The sequence below is a fragment of the Nicotiana tabacum genome, chromosome 11, assembly GCF_000715075.1.
Source record: "Nicotiana tabacum cultivar K326 chromosome 11, ASM71507v2, whole genome shotgun sequence".
Classification (NCBI taxonomy): domain Eukaryota; kingdom Viridiplantae; phylum Streptophyta; class Magnoliopsida; order Solanales; family Solanaceae; genus Nicotiana; species Nicotiana tabacum.
This window is the reverse complement of record NC_134090.1, coordinates 155,507,061-155,534,300: the sequence shown is the minus strand read 5'-3', so window position 1 is coordinate 155,534,300 and position 27,240 is coordinate 155,507,061. Positions and strand designations below refer to the sequence as shown.

The following is a 27,240-nucleotide window of genomic DNA, read 5'->3' as shown; positions in this document are numbered from 1 at the left end:
AATAGTTGGCACGAAGCCCAAATATGGCAATCAGCCCAAATCATGATGATAACAAATAAGTTTCAGTCAAATACGCGATAAAATCATCAATCGGGATGGACCAAGTCATAATCCCCAATAGTGCACAATCCCACGTTCGACATCAAGCGTGTGTCTCACCTCAATATAGCACTTCGATGTACAATTCAGGGTTTCAAACCCTCAGGAAATCGTTTACAATCATTACTCACCTCGAACCGGCTAAAACTATAGCTCACAACGCCTTTTCCCCTCGAATCGGCCTCCACGCGCATCGAATCTATCCAAAATCAAAACGAATACGTCACAATATGCTAAAGAAACAAAGTCCAAGCGAAAACAATCGAAAACTACCAAAAATCCCGAAATTAACAAAACCCGAGCCCTGGGCCCACTTCTCAAATCTCAGAAATTTTCACATCATTATAGTCCTCATCTCCTAACGAGTTCATACATATCAAAAGTTCTTAAATCCGATATCAATTGGTCCTCCAAATCCCAATTCAAAAGTTCAAAATCCCAAGCCCCAGTTCTTCCATTTTTAGCTTAAGTTTCCATGATTTCCTAGGTAGATTTCACAATAGAATCGAGTTTTAGGTCCAAAATGCTTATCTCCAAACGTTTCTCCTTGAATCCCTCTTTAATCTCCTTCAAAAAGCTCTCAAAATGATCAACTATCGAGGATATGAGCCCCAAAACCGCGGATGAAATGACTTAAAACATTCTGCCCAGGTCTGACTCCCATTTCTTCGCGATCGCGGTCAACACCTCGCGATCGCGATGCATAAATTTGCGTTGACCAAAAATTTGCCTTACGCGAACGCGACATTTCATACGCGAACGCGATGCCCATTCCACTTATACCTTCGCGAACGCGGAAACACTCACATGAACGCGTTGAACAAAACACCTTGGACCATCAGACCCAGATTCCTCTTCGTGATCGCGTATACCCACTCGTGAATACGCTAAACTCCCTTCACAAGCCTTCGCGAACGTGGCCTGGACTCTCGCGAATGCGTAGCTTACAAAACCCGGCCCTTCGCAGACGTGAGCTCCCCTTCGCGAACGCGAAGGCCAAAATACCTGCAACTGCTAAAACTCATTTTCTGCAATTTCTCAAACTCCAAAATGGTCCGATTGACCCCCCAAAACTCACCCGAGGCTCCCGGGACCTCAACCAAAAGCACCAACACATCCTAAAACCTTATTCAAACTTGTTCCAATCATCAAAACACCTCAAACAACATCAAAACCACCAATTCACATCGAATTCAAGCCTAAGTTTTCTAAAATCTTCCAAAATACGCTTTTGAACAAAAACCCAACCAAACCACGTCCGAATGACCTGAAATTTTGCACACACATCCCAAATGACACAACGAAGCTACTGCAACTCTCGAAATTTTATTCCGACTCTTATATCAAAATCTCGCCTATCAACCGAAAATCGCCAAAATATCAACTTCGCCAATTCAAGCCTAATTATACTCCGGACCTCCAAAATCCATTCCGATCACACTCCTAAGTCATAAATCACCTCCCGAAGCGAACTGAACTATCGAAACTCACATCCGAACCCTCGAAACATAAGTCAACATCCGGTTGTCTTTTCCAACTTAAACCTTCTTAAAAGAGACTAAGTGTCTTATTTCTTACCAAATCCTCTCCGAACACCAACTAATCAACTCTATCACATAAAAAACGGATAACGAAGCATAAAGAAGCAGAAATGGGGAAAATGGAGCGGTAACTCATGAGACAACTGGCCGGGTCGTCACAATTTATCTTGTTCCTCTCGAAAATCATGTTGATCGTCAAACGAGGAGGTTCTTCTCCTGCTTTTGAGGGTACTGCGTTTTCACGATTGTGTCCGTAGTTGATTTTAGCCCGGTCGATTAAGAATTCTCTGAGATGGTCATTCTTCATCAATGTCGCCACCTCCTCGCGCTAATGCTAGCAGTCCGCTGTCCGATGGCCGTTGTCCTATGGTATTCGCACCACAAATTAGAATACCTCTGATATAGATTAATATAAAAGAAGGACACAAAAGATGGAACATTTTATCAATCAGAATACACATTTTCTCTTTTCCTCAATTTTTCATTTTTTACCCTTATTTTTTCTATGTATGTGCTATTTAAGAAAACAAAAGTCATTTAGGGTATGTTTGGTACGAAGGAAAATGTTTTCCACGGAAAATATTTTCATAAAAAATGAGTGGTTTTATCACTTATTTTTTCTTGTTTGGTTGGTCAGTAGAAAACTTTTTTCGGAAAGTATTTTCTAGTGTTTGGTTAGAGAGTAAAAAATATTTTTTTAGGAAAATATTTTTTTGATGCTATTCTCCTCACTCCCTTCCTGAAGTACACATGTTTCCTTGCTCCTACCTCCCTCCTCTAAATACCCAACGTTTTCAGGACTCTATTTTCTTCAAAAATTTAAGTATTCTTCTGAAAATTGACACAAACCCTGAAGGAACTAATGTGCTGATTTATTTTTACGCAAAAATGTTGAAATTTGTGCTCAATAACTGAAAAGAAAATACTCTTTGTTTGGTTGAAAAAGAAAGTACTCTTTCTACAACATAAAAATAAAGTATTCATTTTATTGAAATAAGAGAAAATACTTTTTCTACATCATGAAAAGAAAATACTCATTCTGTTGAAATGAAAAAAAAAATCTACATCATGAAAAATACTCTTTTTGTTGAAATAAAGAAGATATTTTATACTATATCATTTTGTTGAAATGAAAGAAAATACTTTTTTTACATCATGAAAAGAAAGTGTTCTTTTGTTAAAATAAAAAAAAATTATATCATGAAAAGAAAATACTCATTTGTTGAAATTAAAAAAAATCTATCTATGACATGAAAAGAAAGTATTATTAATAATATTTTTATTTAGGGTGGGGGTAGGGTGGGTAGGGTGGATGGAGGTGTGGGGGTGGGGTGGTGGGGATGGGTAATAGGATTGAAAATGTTGAAAAAGAATTTTGAAAAATATTTTTCCTTCTCTTGATTAGAAAAACATTGAAAAAAATAAGTTCATGTGGAGAATTTTTTCCACAAAATATTTTCCTTCATACCAAACACCCCCTAATTGCGTCTCTTCCTCTTCATTAGTTACATGCATCGCTTCACTGCCTCTTTCTCTTCATTTACAACGCTTCCAAGTTGACCGCTTCTTCCTCTTTTATCTCTTATTTACAGCGCTAACCCTCTTTCTCTTCAATCTCTCCGTCACCCAAGGTATTTCTCTTTCCTTTTTTGATAAATTAAGGTTTTCTCCTTTGTCTCTGTTTTTGGAGAACTTTAGGTTTCGTTTTATGTTTCTGATTTTGAGATTTAGGTGTTCTTCCATGGTTTGTTGCTCTTTCGCGTATCTGTACATTTTACATTGTCGATTTCTGCTTGTTTAATATTAATTGTACGAATCAAGTTACCTATTTTGTTATTCACTTTGTGAGATTCAATTAATCTTTAGGAATTTTTACACAAATGGCCGGTCATATTTATTGTTTATTTTTTCTAGCTATATATATATATTATACAATATACACATATAATATATAAATTATGCATATATTATATCCCATTGACTATTTTTAGTTTAAGTGATTGGGTAGACGGCTATTAGAGTTAATTCTTTTTAATCGTGGAGGATTTTAGTTTCAATTTTCAGTTAAGAGTTTTCTGAAAATATGTCTTGCGGTTCTGAGAGGATGAAAGTTTCAGGCACATCCGCTCTTCCATGTGTTCTCTCTAGTTTCAGAATGTTTTGAGTTACATTTTTACTAGAAAGGAAAAGTGGTACCAATTTAAACCATGATATGAAAAAGATCTTAAAAAATCTGGTATTTGTTTATGAATTTCTTGTTAAAACTTAATGACCACTCTAATGTATCTACTACTATTCCATGCGCAGTATGGTATTCCACCTCTACCGTAGTCTTTGAACTTTTATTTAGTCAATTAACGTCTTAATAACGAAATAGTTGAGGTCAACTATGCAATTCATTTGTAGAACGAGTTATACCAAAGAAATTACTCAAATGCATCGAATTTAAGACTCGGAACATCTGTAAAATTAAACTTAAACCCATAGCTTGTCGTGCAACAGAGATCTCTTGGTTGATAGGGCTATATGCAAAAATAGGAGTCAAAGACAATTTGCCTGTGAAGCTTGCGTGTGATAATTCACAAAGCATATTTAAAGGGCTATATGCAAGGCAGCAATTCAAATTGATGCAAATCCAATCTTCGTGAGAGAAGCATATTTATATTCATTGTCACTTTGTAAGGAAGAAACTATGTGAAGGAGTGCTAAAAACTAAATACGTGCATACTCAAACAGTCGGGGAAGAGCACAACATCAATATCTGTCAAGTCAAATAGGATTGAAGAATGTGTATCAGCCATCAGCTTGAGGGGGAATATTGAAGGATTGATCAACATGCTGGTACTTAACTATGATAAACTATTATTGTAATAACTAACTAGAGTAGTTAGTTAGTTAGTTGGTTGGTTGGTTAGTGGTTAGAAGTGTATAAATACCTAGGATATTAGTTAGTAAGTCAAATTCATATTTGTTTCTTCAGCTAATTCAATGAAACAGTTACTTGTTTCTCTTAATGCCTTAAGCTTCTCTCTTCCCCCGCTCTAGATCGATCGTTCATGGTAGCTAACAGTTAACCAATTCTTTCAAGGCTTCTATTCATATTTTCCATCCAATGGAATAGTGTCAGATTCATAGTTCATACTACCATTCCTTGATTTAAGATTTAGTGTAAAAGTTCCGAAGATGCCAACTTATATTGGAACTCGAATGAAGAATTAACATGATAGAAATGAATTGAAATATAGGGCAAGCCTAAATGCGTTATGGTTATTTGAAAACAACTTTCTACTTGTAGTGTGTGTAGTAATAGATCAATTTTTTCATTTTGTAAGTGAAGTTGTTCTATATTATACAATAACAGACGATAGCATTTTTTTGGGAAAGGTGTCAGTTGGATTCATATGATGAAAGGTACCATATATTTTAAAGGTCTAGAATTTTTAGGTGAGAGAGTACAGATAGAAAAAGAGATATGAGATAGAAAGTGGAAAGAGACGTTTAGTGAGAGAGGTAGACAAACACAAATGAAAGAGAAAGAGTATACGGGAAAACATGTTTTAGGCGACGGGGTTATAATTTAGCAATTTTTTTAATTAAATATATTAAACTTTGCCAATAACTGGAATTGAGTTATTTGCTTTTTACCAATAGGTGGACCAGGTTGTATCTATATGCAATATCTTTTTTTTTTTATAGTTCAACTAAATATTTTTTAAGTAATAGTTGTGTTTACCGTGAAAATGGTAACACAATTAAATTTGTAAATGAGATTCTAAAAATACGTGATCTATTCCCGAGCTAGTTTGTAAGAGTGATTGGTGTTAAAACGTGAAGTAAGAAGTGATAATCGAACCAGTAAGGGGACGTTCCGGGCGTAGAGCAAGCCAGTAGATACCTCGGGGCCAGACCTCGAGCCTATCTCGGGCTTATTGAGGGTAGTCGGGAAGGGGGTAACAGATAAAATTATAAGTAAGTAAGGCTCTATACTATCAATTTGGAGCTAAATGATGAAGAACAAACGAAGAACAATAAAACACTAGGGCAATCTCGGGGTCGATGAACACTGATAACTTAGAAGAAAGAGAGAGAGAAATATTATTGCATTATGGAGAAGTGGAGCAACATCAGTCGTTTACAAGGTGGGGTGAGTCCCCCTTATATAGGAGAGGGGACTCAATAAAGTACATATATATTAGTTACAAGAGTAGAAAGATGGGACGACCTGTCGTAAGTCCTCTCAGTAGGCTCTTAGATAGGCCAGACTTGTCAGGTGTAGCCATGTGCTTAGGAGATTTCCTTTCTTATCCTGATCTCGGGCCCTGCTTCTTTCGATTCGGACCTCGACGAGCCCCGAGGCCGGGAACTCGATCATGGCTAAGACCGGGAACTCGATTGTGGCTGAGGCCGGGAACTCGATTGTGGCTGACCTCCTTCGGGGTCTCGGGGAAGGCTTCTAAATTGTCTTTGATAGCAAAAATTAAGTCCTCTAATTTTACCAAGTACAGATAGTCTCCGCGTTTCTCATGACAAAGTGATGGGAAACGATTCTGACACTCGACTCCTTGAGCTCCTTTTGGCAATTCTATAATGGTGATTCAGATCGCGGCACAATCTTCCGTGATAGATGGCGTGTCTTATAGATCTCTGCTTTCGAATTTGCTCTATTTCCTTATGCTTTCATGCCCTTCGAGGCTCTTCAAATGTATTCCTTTGTGTTGCTGATTGCTGATATTAATTTTGGATGTGAGTGTTTGCTTTGATTTCTCACCGATTGACATGGGCTCATTTCGGTCCCATTGTCGTCCTTCGGGACAACCCTAGGTCGACCTGATGGATCGGTGCTTGCAAGAGTTTCTCGGGTTATTCGGAGATTGCGAGTTGAGTTCCAGAGGTACTGCCCCGGATGTAGGTCGTCTTCGGGTACCCCGGAGCCCTAATTGATCTAGATGTAGACGATCCTTTCGGGCCGCATGAGATAGACTTTTGCTTCCCTTTTGGCACCTGTTTGCTTTTACGCCCTTCGGGATTTTTGAATGCCTTATTTAGTTTGTGGGCCGTCGTAGCTTGCCATGATAGCTCGTTCTGGTCTCCGGCTGATTGTCAAGGTTCTTCCCTGCTTTCTTTGTTGCCATACTTTGGAATGATGGAGGACTGATTGGATAAGCTTGAGTTGTCGGGGCTTGCAGGATCATTTGGAGATGTTGCATCAATTTCTGGGGCCTTCGGGAACGATACCTCGGATGAAGATCTTCCTTGGGTGCCTCAGTGGGCCCTATTGATCTTGATGTGGATGATTCTTTCAGAGATTGCAAGGTTGGCTTCCGTTTGAGCAGCTTGCCTATGTTTGGGGCACTTCTTTGGGACCTCGTGGAGCTTTGGAGATCGGAGCTCCTAGGGTTCACTCCTCCAGAGAGGGAATCGCGATCCCGGGCGCACCTCCCGCTTGTCTCGAGCATGGAGATAATTTGCGTGGTCCATCAGGCTTAGTTGTCCATCGGAGGACATTTCCTTGGTCGTGCATCAACCCGTCAATTTGTATCGAGGTCATTGGCTTCCTAGAGCTTACATCTAGTAGGTGACTCACTGTTGCCCCTTGCATATAAGAGGGGTGGCTTCGGCCTTTTTGTGGGACTTCACTATTTTTGGGTAGCTATTCTTCTGATTCGGCATAGGGCTCCCTATCTTTTCAAAGTGAGAGAAGCGTCTGTGTTTCTTTACTTCATTTTCTTAGTTCTGCTTCAGTCATGGAGACCACCTCAAAATCGGAGCAAGGGGTGAAGAATGCTGTTCCCGATGTTGGAGAGTCGAAGGATTTCGTTCTGGAGTCGGCGTCCTTGGTAAGAGAGGAACACATGGAGATGGCGAGGCGATACTGCGGGTGGAGCGAGGGGATGTGCTTTCCCCCAGTGAAGGCATCGAGGACTTTGCTGATGGGTTCTTGAGTATGTACCTATACCCCTTTGCATTTGGCCCTCTTGATAAGGTCGTGCTTGATTTTTGCTTGAAGTATCGGGTTATCCTGGCGCAGATTCATCCGTCGTTTTGGCGAACGGTGTTGATGATGAGATTCTTTGCGGAAAAAGCCAGACTTGAATTCATGCTCGACCATCTCATCAAGCTGTATCGGCCTTTCCACCATCGAGGACTGCTAACCTTGAGGGGTCGCTCGCCTATGCCCTTCATTGTTGACGATGATGAAGGTGGAGATCGAGAGTGGGCCAGTTGGTTTGTCCGAGTTAGGACGACCGATATCATTCATGTGAAGTTTCTGTCATTCTCCAAAAGGTGGAATCACACATGTTCCAAAGGGTGGAATCACGCCGGGCCAGGTTCATGATTTGCCCGGCTGGGTTCGGAGGCTGGTGACCCATTTTGTGACGAACGCAGGTGGCGAGCTATGTCTCGCATCAGGTGGGGAGTGGACCATCAAGGTACGTGCGTATGTTGCTTTTCTCCGGCTAATATGTACCCGAGGTGGCATTCTCCCATCTCATTTGCACTGGATTTGCTATTTTTGTAGATATCGGACGGCTCCTCGGGGTGAGGTAGCGCTTTCCAGGAGAGGAGATGCAGTCGTCGGCCTCTGGGCCAAGAGACAGTAGTAGCAAGAGGGTCCGGGACCCATCATGCAAAGGAGTTTTTAGTGGCGCTGGTCAGGCTTGTGTTTCTGAAGACGGGGAATCACCCGAGTCGGATGTCCCTTGGGGTGCATGTTTCTCATAAAAGGGCTCCCTCAAGTGAGAATGTTATGCTCGGGGCCGGTTCTTCCGGGGTTACAGGAGCAGTACTATCAGGAGCATGTTCTGATCTGGAGGAAATCTGCCATCTTCACTTCGCGGTGAGTTAGTGCATATTTCTTTCATATCCCACATCTTCCTCCTCTTATTGAATCTTTCCTGCGCAGGCCTGTGATAGGCATAAGTCCGAGTTGTTTTGTCTAAAGGCCAAGTTCCAGAGGGTTCCGGATGAGGGAGAATCCCTTAGGCTTCTTTGCAAGGAGAAAGAATTTAAGCTGCAACATAGGCGATATGAGGCGTATCAGAGCTCAAACTATGAGAGCTATTTGATGGAGCAGGTAATTTTCTGCAGTGCGTTCTTCACTTTTTTCTGATTTTAAGGCTAATTTCTTCCCACCATATTAGTTGCAGAAAAAGGCAGAGGCCTTGGAGTACCTTAAAGGAGACGTGAACCATGTCAGGGCAGCTTGTGAGGAGCTAATGGGCCAAATGCGGGCTCAAGCTTTGGAGGAGACGAGTGCCTCAGCTAGGGTCCCTGCCTTCAAGGCCTAGTTCAACTTATCCTGCAGTAACGCCAAGGTTCAGGCAAATATGATTTTGAGACTGGAGTCTGACCTCTCGAAGGTCAGGGCTGAAATAATTGATGCCTGGGTGGAAGCGGTGCTGAGCCGAACCAAGGCAGATCGTGAGATGGCGATTTGCATAAAGGAGGCTACTGACGCTCAATCTGAGTTGAGGCAAGCCCTTGATCGTGAGAAGAGGATCGAGGAATATGTTCGCTACCAATCCCGGAGAGAAGTGTTCGAGAAAGTTAGAGCGAGAGGCTTTATTCTCTCGAAGGAATTGGCTCAAGTAAGGGAAGACGAGCGCGATGCTCGGTCACTCCTCATGAGCATTGCAGAGGGCGATCTTGACGGGTTGTAGCCCTTTGGCGTAAAATTTAGATTCTACCATTTTGTAACTTGGTTTCCGGCGTGCGCAGGGTGTGCCTGTAGGTGGATAATGTTTTTGCATGTAATATAAGAAGAGTTTTAAGGTTTTTGTTCCTTTTGTACCCTTTTTCTGTCATTGCTCTCGATCGTGTAGCTAGGTATTGGAACTAGTCTCTAAGCTGCATCATGGCTCGAGCTTCGATTGGTCGTCTGGCTCCTGTCTGCCTTTACGGGTGGAGGGTGGTGACCCTTTGTGCTTCTAAGCCAAAGCGATTTTGCGGGTGCGCGACCCGAGGATTTGTCTTGACTGTCGATGGCTAGTTGATAGCGTCGCTTGGATCGTCTCTTCAGGCGTACTTGCTGTTGAATTATTCTTGGGTTCCATCTTCGGGTATCTCGAGACACATTAGGCGGAGTGGATAAGCCGAAATAGCCTTCGACTGGGTGGCCCAATGGTTGAAGGGTAGCTATTTTGTGGCCTACACCGTAGAGTATCCCGATCAGGTCGGTGTAGGGGGCTCCTTTTCCCGTAGGAATTGACCTGAGCTCAAGAGGACAATCGCGGAGCTTGGTTGTCGTTCGCGGAGGCTGTAGAAGGCGCACTTCAATAAGCTGTATTCCTTTCAGTGCGGGGCGTATACTTGACCGTCTTGTTTTCGATATGGTCGCGGGGTGCCTGCAAATGGAGAGGGTGCCCCTCGTGCATGATATATATATACGAGAAAGGGTTTGGGGTTTTATTTTTTTGATACCTTTATTGTTTTTGATCGGGCGGAGCAAAAGATAGTGGCTTACTCTATTTGTTGAGGCTGAGCTGGAGAGGACCCTTGATCGCGTAGGCTATAGCGGGGAATATGTAGATAGGGGGACTCTCGCAAAGGTTCGTGCTAGAGACTTCGATCTCTCAGAAGAGATTGGATGCGACAAGGGAGCGGAGTTTTATTCCAAGTTCCTGAAACTTGATGATGAGGAGGAGGTCGATGGGCCGTGGCTGCCAAAAAAGGAAGATAAAGGGGGAACGAACATTCCCTGCCTTCCTTGCCGAGTGTATATATATATAGATCCCACCAGACATCGTAGGCCGAGAATGTGCCCTGTGATTTGTACTTTCTGCGTTTCGATTACCTTAAGGTTCAGTCTCCGAGTCGTGTTACGGCTTGAGCTCTGATTGGCCTTCCAGCCTTTTCCCACCTACATGGGCGGAGGGTGATGGCCCTTTGTGTCTTTGGACTGAAGCGGTTTTGTGGGCGCACAACCTGGAGATTTGCCTCGGCCGTTGATAACATTGTTTGGGCCGTGCTTTTAGGCGTTTTGTGATCGAATTGCCCTCAGGTTCAGTCTCTTAGTCAGAATCCTGATTCGGGCTTTATCTTACCTTCGAGCCCATTTGGGCTAGCAATAATGATTTTCATTCTCTACCCTTGGGCGTTTGGCAATTTTCTGAGTCTAGTTTCCGAGTCGCGTTGTGATTTGAGCTGTAATTGACCATTTGATCTTTTCGGAGGTTCCGGTTGGAGAAAGTGGCATTAATGTCACGCTCTAGGGAGTATAATGGTTTTTGCATCCAGTCTCCAAGTCGCATTGCGACTCGAGCTGTCGTCGATCCTTGAATCTCATTTGAGCTCTCGGCCAGCGATGGTGGCCTTTCTGCTACTTGGTTGTTGAGACCTTTTAGTATGAGGCCCGGAGGCTTCCTTAACCGGCGACAATGGCACTTACGCTGTTTGGTCGTAAAGTCCTTTCGATATGAGGCCCGGAGGCTTGCTTAGCCGGCGACAATGGCACTTATGCTATTTGGTCGTAGAGACCTTTCGATATAAGGCCCGAAGGCTTTGATTAATTTAACTATTTTGGATCCAGTCTCCGAATCGGGTTATGATTCGAGCTCACTTTAATCCTTAAGTTGTCAATTTTCAGGCTGATGGTCGTAGAGACCTTTCGGTGTGAGGCCCGAAGGCTTTGCTTAGCCGGCGACAATGGCACTTACGCTGTTTGATGTGAGGCCCGGAGGCTTTTTGTAGGATTTGTTTCCTCTCGTTAAGGTCTTATAGATTATTTTACCGGACCTGTCGTCAATTCTAAAAGAATCTCGGTTTCGAGTCGTAGTCAGCGATGTTTTGAGCACCTCGGAAGGTTCACAGCCCATAGGTCGAGTAGATTGACGCTTTTGCGATTTTGGAGTCGACGTGGTCGGGACTCATTTTTTGCCTGTTAAGGGAAGCCTATGTTTAACCGGTTATTTCCGAAGTAGATTCGGAGGATTTTTAGCAATAGTCGGGCGTCTCCGAGTCGCATTTTTTGGTCTGTAGCATTCGTTTCGACCAGAGTCATGTGCGTTTGCCCGGGGCCATTTTTTATCCCGAGAGGCAGTTTTAGGTGTCTACGCCGAGGGTATGCCCTTTATGGATTCTGACAAATGCGACGTATAGCCTAAACTGCGGGATTCTTCATGCCCGTTGAGGTCTTACAATTTGCCATGCCTGTTGAGGTCTTACAGTGTATGGAGAATAGATTTGGTTTTGCCAAGGTTGCCCGTTAGGGTCTTACAATTTCGGATTTTCCAGTGCGTGGCGATTGTTGACAATCTCCGAGTCATCGAGTTTGCTTGAAGACAGCTTCTCGTGAGCTCGGAGTTGTTTTCCGGGGCTTGGTAAGCCCGGAGTTACGACCCTGGGGTCGTGCAAGTTGTCGAATTGCTCATGTTGAGTCTCCAAGTATATCAGATTAATTTAGGCTTGAATACCGCCTTTTATAGACTTGGAGCCATATCGCGAGGGCTGCGTGAGCCCGGAGTCCCGACCCTGGGGTGGGGGTGCTGAATCGTTTGAGTCTCTGAATGTATCGAATTTGTTTGATGGAGGGCTTTAGCCGCGAATATGTCGAAATAATCTTTTTCGAAAAACGAAACGACGAGAAGATATTCTTTGCTGCTTGGATCAGATATAGGTCGTGACGAAGATGCCAAAAATATATTTTTATTGATCGGCGAAAATACAAGTGTAAATACACGTTGTCCTGCTGCTGTTAGTCTGGTCCACATGGGTGTGACTTCCCTGATTATCCAATGTTCTTGTATGATTCCATATTGGAAAGTTTTAGGAGAGGAAGAGGATCATGAACTCGTCGGGCCCTTTTCCCGGGGATATGCAGTTCTGCTAATAATCTTGTTGGCGAAACCTTCTTTCTATTAGAAACCCGATCGAGGAAAGAATGCCCGGCGGCCCCGTGGTGGCCGTGGATCCTCGAGCGAGGTCCAGAGCTACTGAATGCCTTAGCAGGCTGCCTGCGTACAGATTAGCAACAAGAAAGGAAAGGAAATGATAAAAGGAAGCTGCGTTCCGGGGAGTAAGCCCCGCGACAGTCGTCCTCCTCGTCCAGCCAGGCCTGGCCGAGGATGTGATTGTCCTTACCCTTTGTCCTCATTTGAGGGCAGCGCCGGGTGAGGGATCTCCTCCTGTCGCTCGTAGCTAGATGCTTTGGCCCTGCATCTGTCACGAGGTTTTACACTCTTGGAGGAGCAGGGTCAAAATTGCGTCTCGGGCGATGTACTCGCCATTATCTGTACAAAGCGTCTGTGCCCTGCGTCGCTCGATGTATTAGCCTGAGCTCGAGCGGGCCGCGCAAGGGGAGCGATTTGGTCGCTGTGGCAATCGCCATTGGGAACACATCAGTGGTCCGGCCTGAGAGCGACGCTGGGCCAGATCGTGTTCCTTTTAGCTTTGGCCCGACATCGTCGGTATAATTTTGGCTGATACACCTGTACTCATAAATGTATGTTTTATTTGAAATGGGTTGAATGAAAAGAAGGGATTACCAATACGTTAATGTGATGTCGAGGTGGAATCTCGACGTCCTTTTTTTTCGAGTGAGAGGGTGTCCTTGGGGAGTATTTCCCAGGACCATACCTTTCTGGTGATGGGCACTTGCATTCCACGTTCTACGAATCTTCGCGGGATGCCATCATCCTTTAACAGTTGTGATGATATGTCATAGCTTGCCGACTCTGTTTTGTCCGATTTCCTCTCGTCCGTGGAGCTAGATATGGATTTGCTTGCTTGGCGATGCTTTATGGTTACCTTTGTTGAATGACGTAGTTGCTGCTCTTTTGGGTTTGTAAATCCGAGCATTTTGTGATTCTTGTGGTGGGCCACGGTTTCCTTGGAGGGGTTTTGGTTGAATGGATCCGAGCCACCCGGAGTTCCCGGCTTCACTTATGGTGACCACTATGCTTGGAACTGTAACGCGGAAGTCGAGCTTCATCGGGCGAGGTTTCCTTGCCGGTTGCGTCTAGTTGAATTTGGTACCATTGGAGGTTCCTCGAAGGAGTTGTCCTCGGGCTACTGTCTCATTGTTGCGAGATGCGATGTGCCTCGAATCGTTTCTTCCGTTCGTGTCATGTGGATGATGGCTCCTTTCATTCAATGTCAGACTTTCTGTTGGGAATCTGCCCAGATATGCCGACCTCGAGGAGGTCTTTTGAGGGTCGTCCACGGCTCTGACTGGGGTCTGGTGCTGGCTGCTGGTATCTGACCAAAGACCGGATATTCGATCAAGCTTTGCTTGAGCTGCTCCGGAGCCGTCGGGTATGCTTTGTTTGGGTTTTGGGCGAAGGTCCGTGCCACCCCACTATTCGGGACTGGGAGCGGTCTCGTTTGTCTTGTCGGAGAGCGAGGTGTGGCTGGGATTGGCGTGCTTGAGTGGTGGTGCACCTGTGAGGACTTAGGGTCCTATCACTCCCAGGGAATTTCGTTGTTTCTAACTTCCACGAAATGAGTCCCGGGATAGTATCTCCGGGAGATGGTTGCTGTAGGAGTCTCTACGAGCGTGAGTTGATCTTTACGATAATATCTTCCAACATCCTTACTGCCACAGGATAGGTTGTTGGTTCGTCGTTGCCCGATATCTCGGGTACTGGCTCAAAGTGAGGAGATATTTTGGGTGTTGCTGCACCGAGAGTCTCCGAAAGGCTTTTTAGCTGAGAGATAGCCAAATGCTGTTCCTACAATATTTCAAAAATAATACGAAGATTAACTTCACATTCTACCGGGGCTGCGATTTTTTGGGCTTCCTATTGGTTAGCGCGTTGTGTGCCGCCATCGATGCGCGAGACTTCGTAACCCCGCTGTGCATCATACGGATGCGCGTTCGCTCGAACCAATCTGGGTGCGTTATCAAGGTCCTGCGGTGTCGCGCCAGTCATTAGAACGGCCATGCTGTCCTCTTTGCGATTTTTGGGGTTGTCCTCCTCGATTTCCCTTATCGAGCTTATTATTAATCTGAAATCGAAAGATCTTGGGCAAGAAAAAGTGTGAAAGATATCGTGCGTTTAAGTGACGAAACTAACAAGAGAATAATCACTATTATTTTTAGCCCCATAGTGGGGGTCAATTCAAACTCCAAGTTATACATCTTTTGCAACTCTGCTTTTAGCTCATCGACACTTTTTCCGAGCCGAGGCATATCTCCAACTTCACCTCACTCGAACCTCTCAAGACACACTTCAAACTGCTTTAGGTGATCTTCATAAGATTTATGTTGTTGAAGAATGGTCAATGAGGCTTGGACGGGGACCAATGCTTGCCGGATGAGATTTGGGATTTCTTTTGTCAGTTGGTCTACCTTAGCATTGGCGTGTTGAGCTAGTAAACCCAGCTTTGAGAGAGTTGATAAGGAGACATGTAGCGGTGTAGTGATTGGTTTAGGAATGGCTACGGAGGTAGCTGGGGCAGGAGAGGTGTCAGGCAGTGCGGGGGCAGCAGGTGATGCTGAGTTTGATAGATGAAGGAGTAAAGTGTCTGGTTGATTGTCCGTTTCCTTGTCTACTGCATCATTGATCCGAGTGATGTCAATATTGATCATGTTTGGGATAGGAGGCACACCCACAACTTTACATAGAGTACTGATCAAGCATGGGAAGGGAAATGATGTTTGTTTTTTGTTTGCACTGATCCCCAGCTCCCTTAATATAATATGTCCCACATCAACCTTTATGCCCGTCATGATGCATGCAATAAGGAGTGCCTTATCAATGTTTATGTCAGTTTCATTCCTAGTCGGCATCAGACGGGAGCAAACAAAACTGAGCCAATACCGACCCTCCTGTGTGAGATCCTGCTTGTAAATCTTTTGGCATGGGTCAATCCAGGAGGGTGTCCCCTTTTCTATGATAGATGCAATCCAAGCACGCTCATTATCCTTCTTGGCTACTTTGGAATCATACTCAGTCGTGCCTGATGACCAATCCTCAAAGTATAGGTCATTAATGGTGGCATCATCACAGAGTACTTGGACCCCTCAAACTTGGATAGATTGCGCAAATATCTTGTTTCTCTTTTGCTCAACATTCCTTGAGGTACCATAATAAGCATAAAACTCCCGCACAAGTGTCTCATTATACTCATCTGGGACGTCAGTAAAGAACTCCCATTGCCTCTTCTTAATATTCTCGATCACATAGTGCGGGGGCAGCAGGTGATGCTGAGTTTGATGGATGAAGGAGTAAAGTGTCTGGTTGATTGTCCGTTTCCTTGTCTACTGCATCATTGATCCGAGTGATGTCAATATTGATAATGTTTGGGATAGGAGGCACACCCACAACTTTACATAGAGTACTGATCAAGCATGGGAAGGGAAATGATGTTTGTTTTTTGTTTGCACTGATCCCCAGCTCCCTTAATATAATATGTCCCACATCAACCTTTATGCCCGTCATGATGCATGCAATGAGGAGTGCCTTTCCAATGTTTATGTCAGTTTCATTCCTAGTCGGCATCAGACGGGAGCAAACAAAACTGAGCCAATACCGACCCTCCTGTGTGAGATCCTGCTTGTAAATCTTTTGGCTTGGGTCAATCCAGGAGGGTGTCCCCTTTTCTATGATAGATGCAATCCAAGCACGCTCGTTATCCTTCTTGGCTACTTTGGCATCATACTCAGTCGTGCCTGATGACCAATCCTCAAAGTATAGGTAATTAATGGTGGCATCATCACAGAGTACTTGGACCCCTCAAATTTGGACAGATTGCGCAAATATCCTGTTTCTCTTTTGCTCAGCATTCCTTGAGGTACCATAAAAAGCATAAAACTCCCGCACAAGTGTCTCATTATACTCATCTGGGACGTCAGTAAAGAACTCCCATTGCCTCTTCTTAATATTCTCGATCACGTAAGGGTAGTGCTCATTCAGACCGTTTAGACTCAACTGCTTCTCCTCAAGAATCTTTCTCTTTGTGATCCCTTATTTGTACAGGTTCCAGGAGCCTATCCCAAATCTTAGATTTGGATCTTCCCCAGTCTTCCATCATGGTTCAGCCTGTAGGTCAACAGATGGCATGTGGTCACTTTGTGCTTCCTCCTCTTCAAATTGGGAGAAGTGCTCATAAGTGCTGCAGTTTGTCTGAGGCCATTGACGTTTGGGCTATTGTGCCTGTTGGCTCAGAGCAGCAACCTGTTTCCTTCTACAAACCGGCAATGATCGTGTTGAAAGAGACTTCTTTGGTGCCATTCCTATTAATGAAATAATGTGTGAGTGGGTGAAATAGCATAGGAATCACATTGAGAGAATGAATGAAGCAAGTATCTTTTGCGATGTGTTATGTGATCGCATAACAACTATGTGAACCGCAAAGCCATCGTAAATTTACAACACCCAGAAGAGAAAACAAAAAAAGGACCACATACTATGTTATGCGACCGCAAAGTAGTCGCATTTCCGCTCAATAGATGGGCAATTTGTCTTACTCTATTTGCGGCAACTATGTAGTCTGCAAAACTATGTTTGCGATTGCAAACCCCATAGCAGAACCATTTTTGATCAGACCACCTAGGGTTCCACTTGCGACGACTTTGCGGACAACAAACCAATTATGCAGGCCGCAAAGATCGTCTTCTTGAGTTTAAACATGCTCACCTCACTCACATGAAGTTCCTAACACTCAATTTTGAGAATTTTCCCACAAACTACCCACCCAGGTCCCCATATCAAAAGTTTGAGAGGAATAGGGAGGAAATGAGTTCAAGCAATTCCTAATCATGCAACACAACCACGAGAAAAACCTACTCTCAACCAATTTCCCCGCCCTAATATGAATATTAATCAAAGGGAAATGGGGAATCAGGGGAAACGACCATGGGAACTTAGTAATAAGGAAGAGTCATACAACACAATCATGCGAAAGAGGGAAGAGAATCATACCAGATGTCTTAGAAAGATAATGTGAACGAGGTGAGTCATTTATGCAAGTATGATCCTCTTTGTGTGATTGTGTGTTTTTGGTCTTTTCTCTTTTCTTTTCCTTGCTTTTTTTTTTTTGATTTTGATCGTGTTATACAATGCTTTTGTGTGAGCAAGAGTGAGAGTGCGACTATTATGCGAAAGGTTTTATACCTGTGCATTTTGCGGCGGGCAAGTGAATTGCATAACACATTATACGGTCACATATGTTTTATGCGCTGGTTAATGACTGGGTCGCTCAACCTTACTTTGCGACGCGTTCTGCGGTCGAATAGTTGTTATGCGGGACGCATAAGTTAAAATCTTATCGCATTTTTGAGGACCCAATTTGCCATTTTTTCTGACTGTGTCTGTGATGACTATGATGTTCGCAAAGTCATTATGCGGCCGCATAGTTGCCGCAAACTATGGAACCTTCTTTCCTTCATTTACCTCAGTACCTGCACCCCGTTCATGGTATTTTACACTACCTGCATTATAACACACACGTAAACTTGCTCAATAATAACAACTAAACCTACATAAATAATAATAATAATAAATTTACAAAAGGTTGTTACCACACATGGGTTGCCTCCCAAGAAGCGCTTGATTTAACGTCGCTGCACGATGATGTTGACCCTGTTTGGGCTACTCAGTGGTGGGGGCTGGTATTGGACTATCCTTTAAAGAAAATTGTTCTATCAAATGCCTTTCTCCTGTGGTACCGAGGTAATGCTTGACTCGTTGACCATTCACTTTGAAAGTTTGAGTTCCATCCTCCGACTCCAATTTAATAACACCATAGGGGGATATACTCACAACTTTGAATGGGCCAGACCATTTCAATTTGAGTTTTCCCGGAAACAAATTGAGTCTTGAGTTGAAGAGTAAGACCAAGTCACCGGATTTGAATTCCCTCTTCAAGATCTTCTTGTCATGGAAAAACTTCATTCTCTCCTTATACATGATTGTACTCTCATAGGCATGGAGACAAAATTCTTCCATCTCATTGAGTTGTGTCATTCTCAGGTTAGCAACTTTGGCCCTGTAAGGATTCAGCTTCTTCAATGCCCACATGGCTTGTGTTCAAGCTTCACTAGCAAGTGACACACCTTACCAAAAACCAACTGGTACAATGAGGTGCCAATGGGAGTATAAAATGCCGTGCGATATGCCCACAATGCATTGTCTAGCTTCCTTGACCAGTCAATCCTATTTGCATTGACAGTTTTTACTAGGATGTTTTTGATCGCCCTGTTGGAGACTTCAACCTAACCACTCGACTGAGGATGATAAGGTGTGGCCACCTTGTGCTTTATGCCATACTTTTCGAGCAACCCAATGAAAGCCTTGTTGCAAAAGTGAGAACCACCATCACTAAGGATGGACCTGAGGGTACCAAACCACGTGAATATGTTCTTCTTCAAGAATGCGGTCACACTCCTTGCTTCATTGTTAGGCAAGGAGATTGCCTAGACCCATTTGGAGACGTAGTCTACAGCCACCAATATATATGTCATGCCATAAGAGCTCACGAAGGGGCCCATGAAGTCTATCCCCCACATATCAAAGATCTCGACCTCCATTACAAAATTCATAGGCATCTCATGTCCTTTAGATATTGACCCTTGCCTTTGACATTGATCGCATGCCTTGAACATTTGATTTGCGTCTTAGTAGATCGATGGCCAATAGTAGCCACATTCAAGCACTTTTTCCGCCATCCAGTTTCTTCCATAATGACCCCAAACCGGGGAGTCATGGCATGCCTTGAGAATTGACATTACCTCATCTTCCCGAACTGTGACAACCTAACCAGTCGTCTCATGAGTTACCGCCCCATTTCCCCCATTTCAGCTTATTTACGCTTTGTTATCCGTGTTTTATGGGATCGAGATGATTAGTTCGAGTTCAGAGAGGATTTGGTAAGAAATGAGACACTTAGTCTCTTTTAAGAAGGCTTAAGTTGGAAAAGTCAACCGGATGTTGACTTATGTGTTAGAGGGTTCGGATGTGAGTTCCGATGGATCGGTTATCTTCGGGAGGTGATTTTTGACATAGGAGAGTGATCGGAAGTGGTTTTGGAGGTACGATGTAGAATTAGGCTTGAATTGGCGAAGTTAGTATTTTGGCGAATTCCGGTTGATAGGTGAGATTTTGATCCGAGGGTCGGAATGGAATTCCGAGAGTTTCAGTAGCTTCGTTATGTCATTTTGGACTTGTCTGCAAAATTTGAGGTCATTCGGACGTGGTTTGGTTGGGTTTTTGATCAAAAATGGAATTTGAAAGTTCTTGAGATTCATAGGCTTGAATTCGATGTGATTTGATGATTTTGGTGTTAGTCGAGGTGTTTTGATGATTGGAACGAGGTTGAATAATGTTTAGGATGCGTTGGTACTTTTGGTTGAGGTCCCGGGGGCCTCAGGTGTGTTTCGGGTGAGTTTTGAGCAAGTAAGGACTCCCCGGAACTTAGAAAAATGGAGGGAGCAGCAGTTTTGGCGCGGACCGCGCTCCTTTTCGCGCTGGGCGCGCTGGCCTAGTGCTGACCGCGTCAAAGTGGCTGCGGCCGAGGTCGTGAAGACTTCAGGTTGCTGGTCCTACTTCAGAAGCTTATATCTTTTGATCCACAAGGAATTTTGAGGTGATGCAAAAACGAAAGTTGTAGTCCTTCGTGTGTTATTTCCAGAATAGTAAAGATATTGCAATTTGGACATCTGTAGCAAAAGTTATGGCCAAAATACTAAAGCCTGACCCTGCAGAGCAATACCTGCGCGACCGCGGTCGTTTTTGCGTGGACCCCGCTGGTTTTGCGCGGACCGCGGTCATTTTTGTGTGGTCAGCGGTGTCGGAATCCGAGGGGTACTCTATAAATACGAGGTTTTGGGTTTTATTTGATATTTTGACCTAGAGAGCTCGGATTTTGGCGATTTTTCGAAGGTTTTTCAAGAAATTGGTCGGGGTAAGTGATTCTAACTCAGATTTGGTTAGAGTACATGAATCTATCACTGAATTCGTCATTTAATTCGTGATTTGAGATGGAATTTGGGAAGAAAATTGTGGAACGTTTCAAAAATGTAAAATGATGATTTGAAGGACCAAATGGTATCAGAATTAGATAATTTTGGTATGGTTAGACTCGTGAGGGTATGAGGATTCTGAAAATGTAAATTTTATCCGATTTCGAGACGTGGGCCCGGGGCTCGGGTTTTGCTAATTTTGAGATTTTTGATATTTTTCGAATGTTTTCGCTTGGGCTTTGTTCCTTTAGCATATTGTGACGTATTCGTTCTGATTTTGGATAGATTCGACGCGCGTGGAGGCCAATTCAAGGGGCAAAGGCGTCGTGAGCTAGAGAATTAGCTAGTTCGAGGTGAGTAATGGTTGTAAATGATGTTCTGAGGGTTTAAAACCCCGGATTGCACATCGTAGTGCTATATTGAGGCAAGATACGCGCTGGATGATGAGCGTGGGGTCTTCACTACTGGGGATTGTGATTTGGTCCATCCCGATTGATGACTTTACTGAATATTTGACTAAAATTCATTTGTTATCATCATGATTTGGGCTGATTGCCATATTTGGGCTTCGTGCCAACTATTTGAACCCTTCGGGGATATTTATCACTGTTTCCTCACTACTTGACTTATTATTTGAACTCAGTCCTGTTGATATCTACTGTTTTATAAACTTAGCCACTTTTACTCAGATTTGAAACTTAAATGATATTTCTATATCATGTTTTGGGCTGAGAACTACTGTTTTTACTAATGCCCAAGGGGCTTATGATGATTTCTGGACTGAGTGAGGCCGAGGGCCATATGTGAGGATATGATGAGTGATATGAGGCCGAGGGCCTGAGATACTATTTATGCCATGCGGTGGCTTGAGTGATGTGAGTATATGCTGAGTGATGATGCCACGAGGTGGCTTGATATAGCACTTGGGCGGTAAGGGGCCCCTCCGGAGTCTGCACACCAACAATGAGCACGGGTACCCATGTTATTTGAAACAGTTGTAACAATGACACTGTTTGATGAAAGTTGGTCAGGTAACAATGGCTGACCATTATGCTAAGTGATTGTGAGGTAGCCCGAGGGGCTGATATTGTACTGAGAATGATCCTGAGGGGCTGATACTATGCTGAACGATTGATACTGTGCCCGAGGGGCGGATTTGTACTTGTTAATTACCAGTTAAATTACCTGTTTTACTTGTTTTAAAAAGGAATATCATTTTATTTCTTCACTGATTTACTGCTTTAAGTGATTTTACTGCTTGATATTGAATTGCTTTGTGACTTTACGTGTTTTCATACTTTCAGCCATTATTTGTAATTATTACTCACTGAGTCGGAGTACTCATATTACTCCTGCACCATGTGTGCAGATTCAGGTATAGCAGAGTCCGCACCTGAGCGCTGATTCCTTCTAGGCTAGGCAGTGATTTGGAGTTACGAGGTAGCTGTTGACGTCCGCAGGCCGTTGACTCTCTTATCTTCTATCATTTATGTTTTCTTCAAACTGTTGTATCGGATTCCGTACTTTGTAGACCTATAGTAGATTCTGTAGTAGCTCATGACTTGTGACACCCCGGTTTGGGCTGTGTCAGGATAGTTCCTACTGTTATTATCGTTAAATTCCGCAATTTATGAGCATTATATTATATGTTATTACTGTTTATGATGATTAACCGTTTAAAGAGGTGTTGCATTTTGGTCTGGCTGGCCTTGTCTTCACGAGAGACGCCATCACGACCGGGTTCGGGGATCGGGTCGTGACACGAACACACCACCGAATGATGTTGTCGGCACAAATACGGAACAAAAAAGGTACCTCCCAATAGTATTGCCTACACTCATGCAAGAACTTTTTATTTTGATAAGCTTCCAATCCATCGGGAACAAGATCACTAACCAAAAGTTAGCGATGTCGGCATACCAAGGAGCGAATGTGCTAGACAATACCAATATGTGCTCATCTAGAAACGCATCATTGATTTTCGGGTCTTCTTTTTGTCTCCCTGCCTCTTCAATCCTAGATAAGTTATCCGCAACTTGATTTTCGGTCCCTTTCGATCCTTGACTTCAAAGTCAAACTCTTGCAACAAAAGGACCCACCGAATCAATCTTGGTTTGGCATCCTTCTTCGCTGTAAGATAGCAAAGAGCAGCATGAACGATGTAAACTATCACTTTGGACCCCAACAAATAAGCCCGAAATTTTTCAAAAGCATAGATAATGGCAAGAAGTTCTTGCTCACTTACAGTGTAATTCATTTGAGCGCCATTAAGTGTCTTTCTTGCATAGTAGACATGGTGAAGAATTTTGTTATGCCGTTGACCAAGCACCTCCCCAATAGCTACACAACTAGTGTCACACATGAGTTCGAATGGAAGGGACCAATCAGTTGCGACAATAATAGGTGCTGTAGTGAGCTTTTCTTTCAATTACTCAAAAGATTTGAGACACTTCTCATCAAATATAAACTTTGTGTCTTTTTCAAGGAGCTTTCATATAAGATTTGCAATTTTTGAGAAGTCCTTGATAAAATGCCTATAGAAGCCAGCATGCCCCAAAAAGCTTCAGACACCTTTTATTGAAGTGGGTGGAGGAAGCTTGGAAATGATTTTGATATTTGTTCGGTCAACCTCTATGCCTTGTTTGGAAATTTTGTGGCCCAAAACATTGCCCTCGTCCACTATGAAGTGGCATTTCTCCTAGTTTAGCACAAGGTTTGTTTCTTCACATCTTTTGAGCACCTGTCTAAGGTGCTCAAGACAATGCTCAAAGGAATAACCCACTAATGAGAAGTCAGCCATAAACACCTCTAAGAAATCTTCCACCATTCCGAGAAGATTGACATCATGCACCGTTTGAAAGTAGCTGGGGCGTTGCATAGCCAAAATGGCATACGACTAAAGGCAAAAGTCCCATATGGGCATGTGAATGTTGTCTTCTCTTGATCTTCCAAGGTGATGTTGATTTGGTTATATCCGGAATATCCATCTAAGAAGCAATAGAATGACCTTCCCTCTAGTCGATCAAGCATTTTATCAATAAAAGGCATCGGGAAATGGACCTTGCAAGTAGCATTATGTAGCTTCCGATAATCCATGCAAACTCTCCATCCGGTCACTATTCTCGTTGGGATGAGCTCATTTTTGTCGTTTTGAATTCGGTGATGCCTCCTTTCTTTAGCACACATTGCATCGGACTCACCCAAGAACTATCGGCAATGGGGTAGACCACCCCAACATCTAACCATTTGATGATTTCTTTCTTTACAATCTCTTGCATGTAAGAGTTTAACCTTCTTTGATGCTCTACTCTTAGTTTACTCTCTTACTCCAATTGTATCTTGTGCTCACAAATTCTGGCAGGAATCCCTTGGATGTCCACTATTGTCCATCCAATGTCTTTCCTGTACTCCCTCAAGACATTCAACAGTTTTTCTACCTGCACATCATTCAACAAAGAAAAAACATTACCGGTAGAGTGTCCTTAGAGCCAAGAAATTTATACCTCAATTGTGGTGGAAATGGTTTGAGCTCAAGTTGTGGCGGTTCAATAATTGAAAGCTTGGCGGGAGGAGTGACTCTATTCTCTAAGTCAAGAGAAAGTTTCTTTGGTGCATACGTGTAGGACCCAAGTCCTTCTAATGCATTCACTGATTCCATGTACCCCTCCATGTCTTCACCATCAAAATTTACCAAAATAGCCACCAACGCCTCACCAACGTATTGTTCTTCCATCTTCATCTCGATTGCGTCTTCTATCTCATCAACAACATCAATGATTGATATGCTTTCATTTTCATGTGGAAACTTCATACCCTTACTCGCTTGAAAGTTAACCTCTTCGTCATTAACTCGGAACTTGATCTCATTTCGTTCCGAATACATAAGTGCTCTTCCGGTAGCAAGAAATGGGCTCCCCAATATGAAAGGGATTTCTTTGTTAACAGCACAATCAAGGATCAAAAAGTCGCCAGGGAGGGGTAACTTTCCCACTTTTACAAGAACATCATCAACAATCCCCACCGGTCTCTTTATTGAACGATCGGCCATTTGCAACCTCATACTTGTAGGCCTTGTAATACCAACCCCGCTTTCTTGTAAATAGCAAAACTCATTAAATTGATGCTAGCCCCATTATCACAAAGTTCTCTTGCAAAATTGCAAACCCCAATAGTGCATGGAATGGTAAAAGCTCCCGGGTCTTATTTTTTTTGAACGGTGGTTGTTGCAATGATGGAACTAACCCGGTGAGTCACATTCACCACTTCATTCTTGGTGGGTTTCTTCTTGGTGATCAAGTCTTTCAAATACTTAAAAAAACCCGACATCTCTTTAAGTGCTTCCACAAATAGAATATTCACCGATAATTGCTTGAGAATTTCATAGAACTTCTAGAGTTTGCTATCATCAACCTTCCTAGAAAGTTTTTGAGCAAAAGGAGGAGGAGGTCAAGGAATTAGTGCTAGAGTTTTTCGTGTCTCTTTAACCTTTTCCTTAACTTCTTCCCAGTTCACTTCTTGAATTTTCACCTCTTCTAGGACTTTTTCATCTTCAACAACAACTGACACCTTAACTTGTGTCTCAACTTCTTGTTTGGAATCTTCCACTTTGACCACTTGTTCATTCACTCCTTGAAGTATTTTCCCACTCCAAGTTGTGATTCAATGAGAAGTTGGACTGCCCCCACCACCTTTTGTGTTTTGCAATTGAGTCACAAGGGAGCATGCCCTTTTGCTTCAGATTTTGCTCTCTTGAGAGATCTCTCATTTGCATATCCAACTTTTGAATAGATGCGGTATGAGAACTGACAAACTCAGTCATATTCCTCATTGAAGTGTCAGATCTTTCTTGATTTTGCGATACTCGTTCAAGCATGTTTTCCAACTTGGAATCACTTGAAGAACCTTCCTTCCAATGCGGAGAGTTGGAATCTTGCCCCTTTGGTGGAACATAGAGATTTGAATTCTGATTTGAAAAGTTGTTGTTGTTGTTACTCCAATTCCCTTGATTTGAATTACCTTGGTCATTTCGCCATAGTTGGTTGCCTTGCCCTTGCGGGTTAGCCCTCCATTGGTTTTGTTGTCCTGAACCTTGGTATGGTTTCCCTTGATAACATCGTTGAGAGTTGTTGACATAGTTTGCTTCTTCGTAATCGTCATTTGATGTGGGTTGAACATCTTCCACCACATTCACTTTTTTTGATTTGGCTTTCAGTGAACATCTTTGTCAATACATTGACTTTGGTGGCAAGCCCGACAATTACTTGATCTCTTTCTTGGTTCTCCTTAATCATGTTGGTCAAGGAAGGAATACCATATGCAATTTCACCCGTGGTGTCCTCTGAGTCCCAAGCTTGGTTATGTTTTTCCATTTTGTCAAGGATTTGTGTGATCCTCGCAAGTGTTTTATCCATAAAAGATCCATCAGCTGCATTTTTGGCTATAGATTGATTCATAGGATCCAAACCCATGTAAAATTTCTCCAACAAGTTAGATTTCGAAAAACGATGATTCGGCGACCTCACCAAATATAGCTTGAATCGATCCCATGACTCATGTAGATGTTCTCCCGATAATTGCTTGAAAAAGAAAATTTTATCCCGGAGCTCAGACTTCTTGCTTTGCGGGAACCATTTAGCTAGGAAAGCTCGGACGAGTTCAAGCCAGGAATGAATGGAATTTGGTGGTAGATTTTGGATCCATTTCCTTTGTCTCTCCAGCGAGTGAGTACTTGAACACCCTTAGTCTTAGGACATCATTTGAATCGTTGTTCTGCTTGTGCATCACACACACACTCAAGAAGCTTCTGAGATGTTGTGTCAGATCATCCTCGGTGGAATTTCTAAAAAGCCGCTCTTCTTTAAGCTTTAGGATTAAACCGTGTTCCACTTTGAAAGTGGAAGCATCAACCCTTGGGGGTACAATAACATTTGTATCCTCAATGTACTCATCTATATCCGCAAAAGGATTCTCCTCTTCGTCATACTCGACCATGTTTTCCTATCAACACCAAGCAAAGCAAGCAAAGTCTGATGGAATAGAAGAAGACATAAAGTAAAGCACATACTAATTAGTAATTTCAAAACCGTATTCCCCAGCAACGGCACAAAAATTTGATATGCTGAAATTACACTTTAAATAAATAGTGTAAGGCGGTCAGTGTCAAATATAATAATCCAACAAGGTTGGGGTTGAATCCCACATGGAATGGGTGTGAAAAAGTTACTTGAGTAGTGTGAAACTTGACTTAAGTCGTAATTCTACTCCTTTATCTTCACATGAGAATGATATAATTGTGATTTAACTAGATAACTATTTTCTTGTGAGAATGTGATTAATTTGGTTAAGGAAATCAAGGTTGTGTTAATATGATATATTTCTAATGAAAGGTCCTTTGATATGCAAATGGTTTATAAATGACTACCCAATATTTTCTAATGGTTGGGTAGTATTTTCTCTTTATAATTTTCCCAAATATAAAAGAGTTTCAATTAAGAACAACCAATTTATGCTAAGTAGAACCCACTTATTACTAAGCGATTCTATTAAACAAGATTTAAAGTCTTGAGTTCTTGATATTCACTTCTACCAAACCCTAACCCACTTTTCCAAGTAAAGAAAGAGTAGAATGGAATAAGTTAACGTTTGCAACCACCAACAATAAATAAAGCACAAGAAATGAATAAATATCAACCAACCATT

At 42.9% G+C, this 27,240-nt stretch overlaps 1 protein-coding gene across 1 annotated transcript; it reads right to left on the bottom strand.

Annotated features, from left to right (window-relative positions):
- Positions 1–18,172: 18,172 nt before the first annotated feature.
- Positions 18,173–18,601, bottom strand: LOC107781101 (uncharacterized). The gene has a single exon (XM_016601741.2). The coding sequence runs from the start codon at positions 18,599–18,601 to the stop codon at positions 18,173–18,175; it is 429 nt and encodes a 142-aa protein (XP_016457227.2).
- Positions 18,602–27,240: the final 8,639 nt, after the last annotated feature.